This window comes from Schistocerca cancellata, chromosome 1 (genome assembly GCF_023864275.1).
Source record: "Schistocerca cancellata isolate TAMUIC-IGC-003103 chromosome 1, iqSchCanc2.1, whole genome shotgun sequence".
Lineage (NCBI taxonomy): Eukaryota > Metazoa > Arthropoda > Insecta > Orthoptera > Acrididae > Schistocerca > Schistocerca cancellata.
The window spans coordinates 287,471,660-287,485,080 of NC_064626.1; the positions used below are offsets into that span (position 1 = coordinate 287,471,660).

General features: G+C 47.6%; 1 protein-coding gene across 2 annotated transcripts in view; it reads left to right on the forward strand.

The window, feature by feature from the left end:
• The window catches only part of LOC126171492 (protein singles bar), a 158,584-nt gene that overhangs the window by 66,098 nt on the left and 79,065 nt on the right, over positions 1-13,421 (forward strand). For both annotated transcript variants that reach the window (XM_049920805.1, XM_049920804.1), the window contains exon 2: positions 1,538-1,691. In XM_049920805.1, coding sequence (XP_049776762.1) covers positions 1,538-1,691 — 154 coding nt within the window. The remainder of the gene's footprint in view (positions 1-1,537; positions 1,692-13,421) is intronic.

Here is a 13,421-nt window from a genome sequence, read left to right on the forward strand (position 1 = left end):
CTGAATAACAGCTTGCACAAAGGCCAAGTGTTGGGCTGAATTTGGCACTATATCCCTGAGGTGGACATCAAATTACTCTATCAATCAATGCCATGCTGAATAACTGCTTGCACAAAGGCCAAGTGTTGGGCTGAATTTGGCACTAAATCCCTGAGGTGGACATCAAACAACTCTATCAATCAGTGTCAAGCTGAAAGGTCAAGTGTTGGGCTGAATTTGATACTATATCCCTGAGGTGGACATCAAACAACTCCATCAATCAATGCCATGCTGAATAACTGCTTGCACAAAGGCCAAGTGTTGGGCTGAATTTGGCACTAAATCCCTGAGGTGGACATCAAACAACTCTATCAATCAGTGTCAAGCTGAAAGGTCAAGTGTTGGGCTGAATTTGATACTATATCCCTGAGGTGGACATCAAATTACTCTATCAATCAATGCCAAGCTGAATAACTGCTTGCACAAGGGCCAAGTGTTGGGCTGAATTTGCCACTATATCTCTGAGGTGGACATCAAACAACTCCATCAATCAGTGCCAAGCTGAATAGCTGCTTGCACAAAGGCCAAGAGTTGGGCTGAATTTGGCACTATATCCCTGAGGTGGACATCAAATTACTCTATCAATCAATGCCATGCTGAATAACTGCTTGCACAAAGGCCAAGTGTTGGGCTGAATTTGGCACTAAATCCCTGAGGTGGACATCAAACAACTCTATCAATCAGTGTCAAGCTGAAAGGTCAAGTGTTGGGCTGAATTTGATACTATATCCCTGAGGTGGACATCAAACAACTCCATCAATCAATGCCATGCTGAATAACTGCTTGCACAAAGGCCAAGTGTTGGGCTGAATTTGGCACTAAATCCCTGAGGTGGACATCAAACAACTCTATCAATCAGTGTCAAGCTGAAAGGTCAAGTGTTGGGCTGAATTTGATACTATATCCCTGAGGTGGACATCAAATTACTCTATCAATCAATGCCAAGCTGAATAACTGCTTGCACAAGGGCCAAGTGTTGGGCTGAATTTGCCACTATATCTCTGAGGTGGACATTAAACAACTCCATCAATCAGTGCCAAGCTGAATAGCTGCTTGCACAAAGGCCAAGTGTTGGGCTGAATGTGGTACTATATCCCTGAAGTGGACATCAAACAACTCTATCAATCAATGCCAAGCTGAATAACTGCTTGCACAAAGGCCAAGTGTGGACCAATGCGTTATTGATTTGCTCAGTTTGTGAAGCTCTTTCTCTTGAGTAAATCATTCGGCTTTTCTAGAATTTTAATCATTTATTTGTCTGTACTTGTACATCACATGTACCTTTTTCCATCCCATTCCGACAACTCCTTCCTGATGCCGTGTGTTTTTGGTCTTAGAGAGTATTTACATCCCATTACATGAAGAGGCTACAGCGACAGCGAACTTGTTCTGATGCCCTTGAAGGAGAGACGTCGTCTGACTGGCTTTTAGAAATGCGGCAGTTTGCCTGACTGTTACTGCGCGCACGTGCTGACGTGCTCCGCTGCGCTGTGTGCAGGATCGCGGGTCCTCGCGTGGTGAGGGTGCGCCAGGCGGCGCCCAGCAGCGGTGGCGCAGGGGGCGTGCCGTGCTGCGGCTGCTGCCGCTGCTGCAGCTGCCTGCACTTCGCCTTCCTCTCCACCACAGCCGGCAAAATCAAGGTCGCCGAGGCCGTAAGTACTCCCGCCCTTTCATTATGTATTCCAGCTTTATCAGCACCATAAAATTTGACATTGATTATTGGATAAATTAAGAACTCATACTGCAAACCCGCCAGGAGCCGCTGACGAAACACATCATTACAAACTATCGGTTTCGATCATGTGATCATCTTCAGGTGTCATAAAACTACTCTGCCTGATAAAAGTGAAAAACCCAGAAGACATTGCTGGATGTCAACGTAACTTCCTAAACGTACTCGTACATTCCACTGGCAGTTATGTAAGATTCTGTGACTGGTACAATGGCACCAGAATGTAACAGTGATAATTAACCGAAACCCTCAACTGCCGACAGGTGTTGTTGATACACTTAATGGGGACAGCCGAAAATGTGTGCCCCGACCGGGACTCGAACCCGGGATCTCCTGCTTACATGGCAGACGCTCTATCCATCGCGCTATTCATCTGTGTCCTCGGTGGCTCAGATGGATAGAGCGTCTGCCATGCAAGCAGGAGATCCCTGGTCCGGCTCCCGGTCGGGGCACACAGTTTCGGCAGTCCCCATTTAGGTATATCAACAACACCTGTCGGCAGCTGAGGGTTTCGGTTAATTATCATTTATTCTAGAGAAGCTACACGGTCATCAATGGCATCTGTTCTTTCGAGAACAATTACTATCTTCATATATTGAATGCAACAGTGTTTTTCGTTTTTAATGTTGTTATCACGCATGGTAGAATATATAAATGGCATTAATAGTGTCAGGTGTTGGTTGATCACTGTAAAGTAATGCTGAGATGCCAGGTAATCCGGTGACGCAGCATTATCTGCGCCTGACAAAGTTTCAGAAGAGCTCATTGTTGGGTTCCATTTGGCTGGCTGGTCAAGTCGTGCAATATCCACATTTGTGTGGCATTGGGATGTGACACTGGTCCGATGTTGTACTGCACTGAAACTTGACGCCATGCATACTTGTCAATGTTCCATTCGACGACATCTGGCTACCACATCTACATGTCCTTTATTACTCTCTAATTTGGAATTAAGTGTCTGACAGAGGGTTCATCGAAACACTCTCGAAAATGGCATGCTTGAAAATCGTGCACTTAAATTTTTCTGTGCAAGCTCTGACTTCTTATATTTTCTGATGATGATTGTTCCTCCCTGCGAAGGTGGGCACCAATGGAATGTTTCCGCAATCAAGAGAAGATGCTGTTGCGAGCAAAAACGCCTTTTTTTTATAATGATTGCCACCCCAATTCACGTATCATGTCCGTGGCACTCTCTGCTTCTATTTCTCGATACTACAAAATCAATTTCTCCACTTTGAATTTGAATTTGCACTCGGGAGGATGACGGTTAAACCCCGTGGTCCGTCCTGATTTAGGTTTTCTGTGATTTCCCAAATTCGCTTTAGGTATTCTCCGGGGGGGGGGGGGGGGGAGGGGGTTCCTTCTGTAGGGCACGGCCGATTTCCTTCCTCATCCTTCCCTAATTCAAGCTTGTGCTCCGTCTCTGATGACCTAGTTGTTGGCGGGACGTTAAACACTAATCTCTTCCTCCTCCTTCTTTGAACTTTTCCGATGTCCTCCGTCCGTCCCATCTGATACGAATCCCACACCGCTCAGCTATACTCCAGAAGAGGGCGGACAAGCATGGTGTCAGCAGTGTCTTTAGTAAACTTTTTGAATTTTCTAAGTGTTTTGGCAATAGATAGCGGTCCTTTTGGTTTGCTTTTCCCACATCGCCTATGCCATCGTTCCAATTTAAGTTATTCGTAATTGTAACATGGTTCCACCCTGCTGGTTGACGCCGGAGCCAACGTCTTATTGCATCAATAAGACGTACTGCTTCCTGCGGTGTGCATCCTTCACTGGGCCAAGCAGATGTGAAGCGGAAGGTGCGAGATCCGAGATGTAGTGTGGATGAGGAAGAACAGTCCAATGAACTTTTGTGAGCTCCTCTCGAGTGTGCAGATTTATGTGAGGCCTTGTATTATCATGGAGAAGGAGAAATTCGTTTGCAGTTTTGTGGCGACGAACACTCTGCAGTCATTTCTTCAATTCTCTGAGAGTAGTGCATTACACTTCTGAGTTGATCGTTGCACCATGAGGGAGGACATCAAACAGAACAACCTTTTCATAGTGCCTGAACACCGTCGCCATCGCTTTACCAGTGGAGGGTGCGGTCGTGTAATTTTTCTTCGGAGGAGGATTGGTGTGGCGCCACTCCATGGACAGTCGTTTTGTTTCCGGTTCGAAGTGATGAACCCATAGTCCATCACCTACGACGATGTTCGACAAAAAAGGAGCCTCGTAACGAACAAGCAAATCCGCAGAGACGGTCTTTGGTTGCTCTTTATGGTGTTCTCTTATCTTGCGGGGAACCCAGCGGGCATATACCTTTCAGTACCCAACTCAGATGTGTAAGCACTACCAACAGAGACGTCCAGTTGAGCATCGGGGTACTTGATTGTGATTTGTCGATCAGCTCAAATGAGAATGTCGTCACTAGACATCAGACTTTTAGGTTCTAAAATTTTTAAACTAGGTACCTAAAATAGGTTGTATCACTTACAAAAATAGGTTATAAAAATCAGAAAATAAATAATCAAAATCTGACATTTTACTGTCTAGAAAGATAAATATATTGTCAAAAATCCACATTATATTATTGTCCTTGTCCATAATTACAGTCACGGTAAATAACTTACACTTTCTCCAGATTTTCCGTTGAGAAACTGCATCTCTTGTCTGTTAACAGCATCTTATAAGCCGAGAATGAGCGTTCCAAGTCAACAGGTCACCGGAGCATATTTAAATGACGGTATTAGGCGCAATGAGACCGCACACTCATGGTCTGTTGATTTGCTTGACAATATGTCAGTCACTATGCAGAGGGTGGTCAATCCTGGATTGCTTTTGTAGCAATGTCTTAAGTTTCTCACCAACTTTTATACCAATAGGACCTGGGACCAAGTCGATTTTTTCTGTCACCTCTTCTATGAAACGCAGTTACCCTGCTCATTGTATAGTATCTAAATACACTCCTGGAAATGGAAAAAAGAACACATTGACACTGGTGTGTCAGATCCACCATACTTGCTCCGGACACTGCGAGAGGGCTGTACAAGCAATGATCACACGCACGGCACAGCGGACACACCAGGAACCGCGGTGTTGGCCGTCGAATGGCGCTAGCTGCGCAGCATTTGTGCACCGCCGCCGTCAGTGTCAGCCAGTTTACCGTGGCATACGGAGCTCCATCGCAGTCTTTAACACTGGTAGCATGCCGCGACAGCGTGGACGTGAACCGTATGTGCAGTTGACGGACTTTGAGCGAGGGCGTATAGTGGGCATGCGGGAGGCCGGGTGGACGTACCGCCGAATTGCTCAACACATGGGGCGTGAGGTCTCCACAGTACATCGATGTTGTCGCCAGTGGTCGGCGGAAGGTGCACGTGCCCGTCGACCTGGGACCGGACCGCAGCGACGCACGGATGCACGCCAAGACCGTAGGATCCTACGCAGTGCCGTAGGGGACCGCACCGCCACTTCCCAGCAAATTAGGGACACTGTTGCTCCTGGGGTATCGGCGAGGACCATTCGCAACCGTCTCCATGAAGCTGGGCTACGGTCCCGCACACCGTTAGGCCGTCTTCCGCTCACGCCCCAACATCGTGCAGCCCGCCTCCAGTGGTGTCGCGACAGGCGTGAATGGAGGGACGAATGGAGACGTGTCGTCTTCAGCGATGAGAGTCGCTTCTGCCTTGGTGCCAATGATGGTCGTATGCGTGTTTGGCGCCGTGCAGGTGAGCGCCACAATCAGGACTGCATACGACCGAGGCACACAGGGCCAACACCCGGCATCATGGTGTGGGGAGCGATCTCCTACACTGGCCGTACACCACTGGTGATCGTCGAGGGGACACTGAATAGTGCACGGTACATCCAAACCGTCATCGAAGCCATCGTTCTACCATTCCTAGACCGGCAAGGGAACTTGCTGTTCCAACAGGACAATGCACGTCCGCATGTATCCCGTGCCACCCAACGTGCTCTAGAAGGTGTAAGTCAACTACCCTGGCCAGCAAGATCTCCGGATCTGTCCCCCATTGAGCATGTTTGGGACTGGATGAAGCGTCGTCTCACGCGGTCTGCACGTCCAGCACGAACGCTGGTCCAACTGAGGCGCCAGGTGGAAATGGCATGGCAAGCCGTTCCACAGGACTACATCCAGCATCTCTACGATCGTCTCCATGGGAGAATAGCAGCCTGCATTGCTGCGAAAGGTGGATATACACTGTACTAGTGCCGACATTGTGCATGCTCTGTTGCCTGTGTCTATGTGCCTGTGGTTCTGTCAGTGTGATCATGTGATGTATCTGACCCCAGGAATGTGTCAATAAAGTTTCCCCTTCCTGGGACAATGAATTCACGGTGTTCTTATTTCAATTTCCAGAAGTGTAGTTCTTTCTCAGTGTGGATTCTGATGGATGCTGCCGTAACAGTATTTCTCCAGAAAACTTTTGAACTGGCTATTTTCAACTGCATTGAATGGTATGTTTGCTGCAACAATGGCTCGACACAGGTCAAGATGAATTTCGTTTTTGTTTGTTACATTTGGTTTAGTTACAAACGTTTGTTTCAAGTGTGATTTATTTTTTACATGTGATTCTTGAGTTTCTCCCGGCGTATTTGATAATCAAAATATCCACGGGTGTGCTGCCGGTCTATAGTGTCCAACGGGCACAATATTTCGGCGATCATACATGTCGCCATCATCAGGTGAACTGACGGACTGAGCTCCTGTGAACGTGCCGGCACGGAGATCCGTACGCTATGGCTGCTCAGAGGGAACCGGGTTCGGTCGCGGCGGCGGCCGATTTAAGTACCCTCCGCCCGCGGCGCGCTCCCTCCGCCGTCCGCGCCCCACGCCACGGTCGCGCGGTGGAACAGATTGCGACGGCGTCTGAGATGACGTCGGTGTGATGGCTCTGTCCGCCGTGGTCGTCACAACTATACGTTTGCTCGATTTACTCTTGATTAACCCAATCGCTGGCTCCCAAGCCTTGCTAAGATTATAGCCACAGTCATGGTTTATGAGGTCGTCATTGGTGCGAATTTCGATGGCCTCTCTAACAACGCTGTCCCAGTATCTCGACGTCTGTACCAGAATCCTCATGCGGTCATACTCCATGGCGTCATTTTCCGACAAACAATGTTCAGTGACCGCCGACTTGCTCGGATACATCAGTCGAGTGTGCCTCTGGTGTTCACGGCATCGATCCTCGACGGTACGCATCGTCTGACCAATATACGACTTGCCCCATTGACACGGAATCTGGTACACGCCTGCCTTCCTCAAACCGAGGTCATCTTTGGCGCTCCCCACCAGTGCACGAGTTTTATTTGGAGGACAAAACACAGTTCCGACCCGGTGTTTCTTCAGAATGCGGGCGATTTTCCCCGAGAGTGCGCCTGTGTATGGAATAAATGCAGTGCAGTGCAGTGACTTCATCCATCTCAACAGGTTGTGCTGCAGTGGTTGGGCGGAGAGCACGTTGAATCTGCCACTCTGAGTACCCATTTTTTCGAAATACAGTTCTCAGGTGTTCCAATTCCTGGGGTAGACTCTCTGCGTCAGAGATAGTGCGCGCCCTATGTACTAGAGTTTTAAGTACCCCGTTCCTCTGTGAAGGGTGGTGGCAGCTGTCTGCATGCAAATACAGATCGGTGTGCGTTGTCTTCCGATACACCCCATGACCTAGGGTGCCGTCAGCCCTTCTCTTGACCAAGACGTCAAGGAATGGTAATTTACCCTCCGTTTCAGTCTCCATAGTGAATTTGATGTTGGGGTGTATGGAGTTTAGATGTGTAAGGAAGTCAAGGCGTTTATCCATACCATGTGGCCAGATGACGAACGTGTCGTCCACGTAACGGAAAAAGCAAGTAGGTTTCCATACGGATGACGACAGGGCTTCCTCCTCGAAGTTCTCCACGTACAAATTCGCTACCACTGGTGAGAGTGGGCTACCCATGGCGACTCCCTCCGTTTGTTCGTAGTATTCTCCATTAAAAAGAAAATACGTGGAAGTCAAGACATGCCTAAAACGTTCAGTGGTCTTCTCGTCAAACTTCTGACTAATCAATTCTAGTGACTCTCGAAGGGGTACCCTCGTAAACAAGGAAACGACGTCAAAACTCCCCATGACATCTGACTCATCCAACCTGAGGCTATCAAGGCGTTTAACAAAATCCACGGAATTACGGATGTGATGAGGGCATTTACCCACATAAGGACTTAATATTCCCGTCAGGTATTTGGCCAACAAATATGTAGGTGCCCTGATGTTGCTGACAATGGGGCGTAATGGTACCCCCTCTTTGCGAACCTTCGGGAGTCCATATAGTCTAGGGGGTACCGGACCTTGGGGTAACAATTTCTTAGCGTCACCCTCCGGTAAATCTGCGTCCTTGAGAAGCGCCCTCGTCTTGTTCTCCACCTTCTTTGTAGGGTCAACGCTGATCTTCCGGTAGGAATCGTCATTTAGCAGGCTCTGCATCTTATCAGTGTAGTCCTTATGGGAGACAACAACTGTAGCATTGCCTTTGTCAGCCGGTAAGACAACAATTTCAGAGCGCTCCCTCAGATCACGAATGGCCGCCCTCTCTTTACTGCTGATATTTGACTTCATCGGCTTGGATTTCGTCAACGCACGACAAGTTTCACGACGTATTTCCTCGGATGATTGTGGCGGAAGTCGAGCTGCAACCTGTTCAACAGCACTAACAATTTCTGCGACCGGAGTGAACTTGGGGGTGGGAGCGAAGTTGAGACCTTTCTGCAAAACCGAGACCGCATCATCACTCAACACCATGCCACTCAAATTGATGACAGTCTTGCACGGAACCTGCAGAGATGGTTTGTCAAGGAGATGTGAGAACTTAGCTGTTTGACGTCCCGTAGCCTTCTTATGGGCGGAATCAGCTGACACCCAGGTGACACCATCAATCCAATCCCAGGAAAAAGAAGTGAACTTACTAGCCAGTTACAAATGTAGTTTGAGTAATTCCTGTGAGATAAACTCAAGGTTCCGGCGGGTGAATTGCACTCTCTCACGTACCAAAGCGAGGCTGGCTCGTTTCTTGATTCTCTTAGCTGCTGTAGAATCGATGTGATGCATAACCTTAGCAAAATTTGGTACACATTCTCGGAACGACATCTCTTTAGAAAGGCAAGAGTACTTAGCAAACGACATCTACGGTGGCACAACTTTTCAAATTTCTTCATGCTGCGATACATCTCCTCCCGGGAAAGGTGTATGATGTGATTCTTGAGTTTCTCCCGGCGTATTTGATAATCAAAATATCCACGGATAAACGGAGGGTAAATAACCTTTCCTTGACGTCTTGGTCAAGAGAAGGGCTGACGGCACCCTAGGTCATTAGGCGTATCGGAAGACAACGCACACTGATCTGTATTTGCACGCAGACAGCTGCCACCACCCTTCACAGAGGAACGGGGTACTTAAAACTCTAGTACATAGGGCGCGCACTATCTCTGACGCAGAGAGTCTACCCCAGGAATTGGAACACCTGAGAACTGTATTTCGAAAAAATGGGTACTCAGAGTGGCAGATTCAACGTGCTCTCCGCCCAACCACTGCAGCACAACCTGTTGAGATGGATGAAGCCACTGCACTGCACTGCATTTATTCCATACACAGGCGCACTCTCGGGGAAAATCGCCCGCATTCTGAAGAAACACCGGGTCGGAACTGTGTTTTGTCCTCCAAATAAAACTCGTGCACTGGTGGGGAGCGCCAAAGATGACCTCGGTTTGAGGAAGGCCGGCGTGTACCAGATTCCGTGTCAATGTGGCAAGTCGTATATTGGTCAGACGATGCGTACCGTCGAGGATCGATGCCGTTAACACCAGAGGCACACTCGACTGATGTATCCGAGCAAGTCGGCGGTCGCTGAACATTGTTTGTCGGAAAATCACGCCATGGAGTATGACCGCACGAGGATTCTGGTACAGACGTCGAGATACTGGGACAGCTTTGTTAGAGAGGCCATCGAAATTCGCACCAATGACGACCTCATAAGCCGTGACTGTGGCTATAATCTTAGCAAGGCTTGGAAACCAGCGATTGGGTTAATCAAGAGTAAATCGAGCAAACGTATAGTTGTGACGACCACGGCGGACAGAGCCATCACACCGACGTCATCTCAGACGCCGTCGCAATCTGTTCCACCGCGCGACCGTGGCGTGGGGCGCGGACGGCGGAGGGAGCGCGCCGCGGGCGGAGGATATTTAAATCGGCCGCCGCCGCGACCGAACCCAGTTCCCTCTGAGCAGCCATAGCGTACGGATCTCCGTGCCGGCACGTTCACAGGAGCTCAGTCCGTCAGTTCACCTGATGATGGCGACATGTATGATTGCCGAAATATTGTGCCCGTTGGACACTATAGACCGGCAGCACACCCGTGGATATATTGATTATTTTTTACATTTTACTGGTGTTTGATCCCTGCGATACGCTGACTTAAATGCGACCTCTGCTCAGAACGTACCTAAAAGCAAAAAGAAATGAGGAATACTTTGTGGAAGAGTTTACATACGACATCTACTTTGGAAAATTAACCTACATTAAGGGTTTAGAAACAATATTTTTGCATTTCCACGTGTCTGGTACAAGTTAACTCGGGAAAACAGCGGCATCACTGTTCTCTAAGTGGGCGTAGCATATAAAAGGTTAACATTTTACTTATGTCTTTGTTGCACACATTGCAGTGAATAACTCTTCCGTCTGTGGAGAAATCAGGAAATTCCTGTAACCACTGACGATCAGAGATGATTTGGAAATGGCTATTACCACAAATACACTGCCTCCATGAAATATTTCACCACATCCAAGCATCACGCTGAATGAAGACAGTGCTGGTCTTTCAAACAGGCTGTTCAGACAGGGCAGAAAGGCGGCGGAGGCAGACCACAGGGCCCCTCCGAGCCCTGCCGGCCCATTTGACGGTTCACAGCGAGCGACAACGCTCTGCGGAGCAGGGCTGACTAGAATAGCCCGGCGTGTGCTGTCGTCGTCTGACTCATGATTGGCGTTCACGCATGCAAACAAACAAGTTACCATTCAATTACTGTTTTCTAAGTAGCCGGGCAGACCAGAAGAGTGGCTTTAATCACACAAATTTTATTTGACTGCAGTTTTAAAAATCAGATACAATCAGATCCTAACATGAAATTAGGTACTTTTAGGGTTTTTAAAAATGAGTTACACTCAGTTTCTAACATGAAAATAGGTGTTTTAGGTACTATAAAATTAAAATTTTGGATAAAATATTTGCGTAATTCTTAGCTGGCAAGACCGCGAGAGAACATTACTCACAAAAAATTTTATTTAATTGCATTTTTAAAATTTAGGTACAATAAGGTACTAACCGGAAATTAGGTATTTTTAGGGGCTATAAAACTAGCGTTTCCGATCATAAATTGGCGTAATTCGTGTATGTACAACTTTAATTGCCTTTATTTAATGAGGAACAAAATAGGTCTTTGCCTAAAATCCGAGGTCTAGTCATCACGTTCCAGCAGTGCAGGAGTGACAGCTGTGTGCGGCCGGCCGGCACACGGGAGATGGGACAGGTTTGCGCGACCTTGTTGCGATGATGACGGGCGCCTCACCCAATGACTCACCATAGTTTTGTTCTCTGCCAGGTCTCCATAGACATTCTGCAAGCGCCTATGAATATCTGCGATATTTTGGCTTTCCGCCAAAACAAACTCAATAGAACCTCTGCTTCGAACGCACCTCCCTTACAGGGGCCATTTTGTAGGCCACATATAGCGCCGCCGCCTGTGGGTATTTCATGAAACTGTATAGGCTGAAACGGGAATATTCCACGATGTCCCACAATAAATTCTGCGTTTCTTCGACCGAACTGGCCGAGAAAAAGAATTGTTGTGTTACTTACTGAACGCCTCTCTTATTTTCGTCCAGTGGATAAAGAATGGTTCAAATGGCTCTGAGCACTATGCGACTTAACTTCTGAGCTCATCACTCCTCTAGAACGTAGAACTACTTAAACCTAACTAACCTAAGGACATCACACACATCCATGCCCGAGGTAGGATTCGAACCTGCGACCGTAGCGGTCGCGCGGTTCCAGACTGAAGCGCCTAGAACCGCTCCGCCACTCCGGCCGGCTCCAGTGGATATCAACAGCGCAGTGTCAGTAGCGAAACACACTCTAGGCGTCTGCAAACTTCGAGTGTCTTGTGTTTAGAGCGCTTACCGAGACTGGAGAACATGGTACCCTTAAAAGTTCAAAATTATTAATGATTATAAAGAATCAGCCTAGATTGCAAATAGAAACCGGATAACCACGCCTTCTTCGGAACACATTAAAACTGCAAACTGCCTAAAGAGGCATAGTCCAACTTTAATACAGAACGCCCAAAAGGTCAAAAGACTCGCATAAAATGGTAAATAAACGGTACGTGTGTACCATGTCAATAGCTGTACTTACAAGGGGAGGCCGCCAATTGTGAAATTCAGATTCGATTCATACTGCGCATAATAAAAGCTCACGGCCAGAGGTGTAATGTGGCAAAGCACCAAGATGCACTTCTCAGCCGTTGTCGAGAAAATCGACAGTTAAAAGAAACCGTTGCGTGAAATACTCTCTACGATTAATAGTTTTGTACAGCGTCGTGGCGCAGCGGTAAGCGCTCGGGTTCGTAATCCGAAGGTCGCCGGATCGAATCTCGCGCCATGCAACTTTTTTTATTATTTTTTTTTTGTAATTCCAATGTGCACACACACATACACACACACACACACACACACACACACACACAAACACACACACACACACACACACATAAACTATTAATGAATTGCTTATGCATGTTGGTGAATGCGGATCGCTCTCCAATTGTACCGCCTCCATTTTTCCGTTTGTTTAACAGGGTGTACCAAATCTCTCACGTACGCACTGATTTTCGACGATGTTATAAGTTGCTAGGGACCGCATCTACCTTCTTTGGAAGTTAGCAGGCAACTGCGCTGTTATGCGGCGGCTAGTTTCGGCCCATTCAACATCTGTCCTTCAAGTGTAACGAGCGAGTAACGGAGTTTATATTTCGTACCTGCCACAGCAAATTTGTGTTCATGGGGTGTCTTTTCTAATTCGAACGTTTGACTTACACTATACGTATTCGTTTCGGAATATCGTTTCTGCGTCTTCCGTTAACTATACGTGGTAAACATTATGAAGACAATTAATAACATTTGTGAAATACAACTTTGTTTGCGGAAAATATAATGATGTTCGAAGTATATATATATGAATTAAAAAGAATACTAAAAAAAAAAAGGTTGCATGGCGCGAGATTCGATGCGACGACCTTCGGATTACGAACCCGAGCGCTTACCGCTGTGCCACGACGCTGTAGAAAACTATTAATCGTAGAGAGTATTTGACCGGAACGGTTTCTTTTAACTGTCGATTTTCTCGAGAACGGCTGAGAAGTGCATCTTGGTGCTTTGCCACATTACACCTCTGGCCATGAGCTGTTATTATGCGCAGTATGAATCGAATCTGAATTTCACAATTGGCGGCCTCCCCTTGTTAGCTCAAACGTCAGAAGCGCGCTTCCTCAGCCCAGCCAACGTTCGGTGGGCCGCGGGTAAACTGAGGTGGCGCCGGCAGCTAGGCTGTG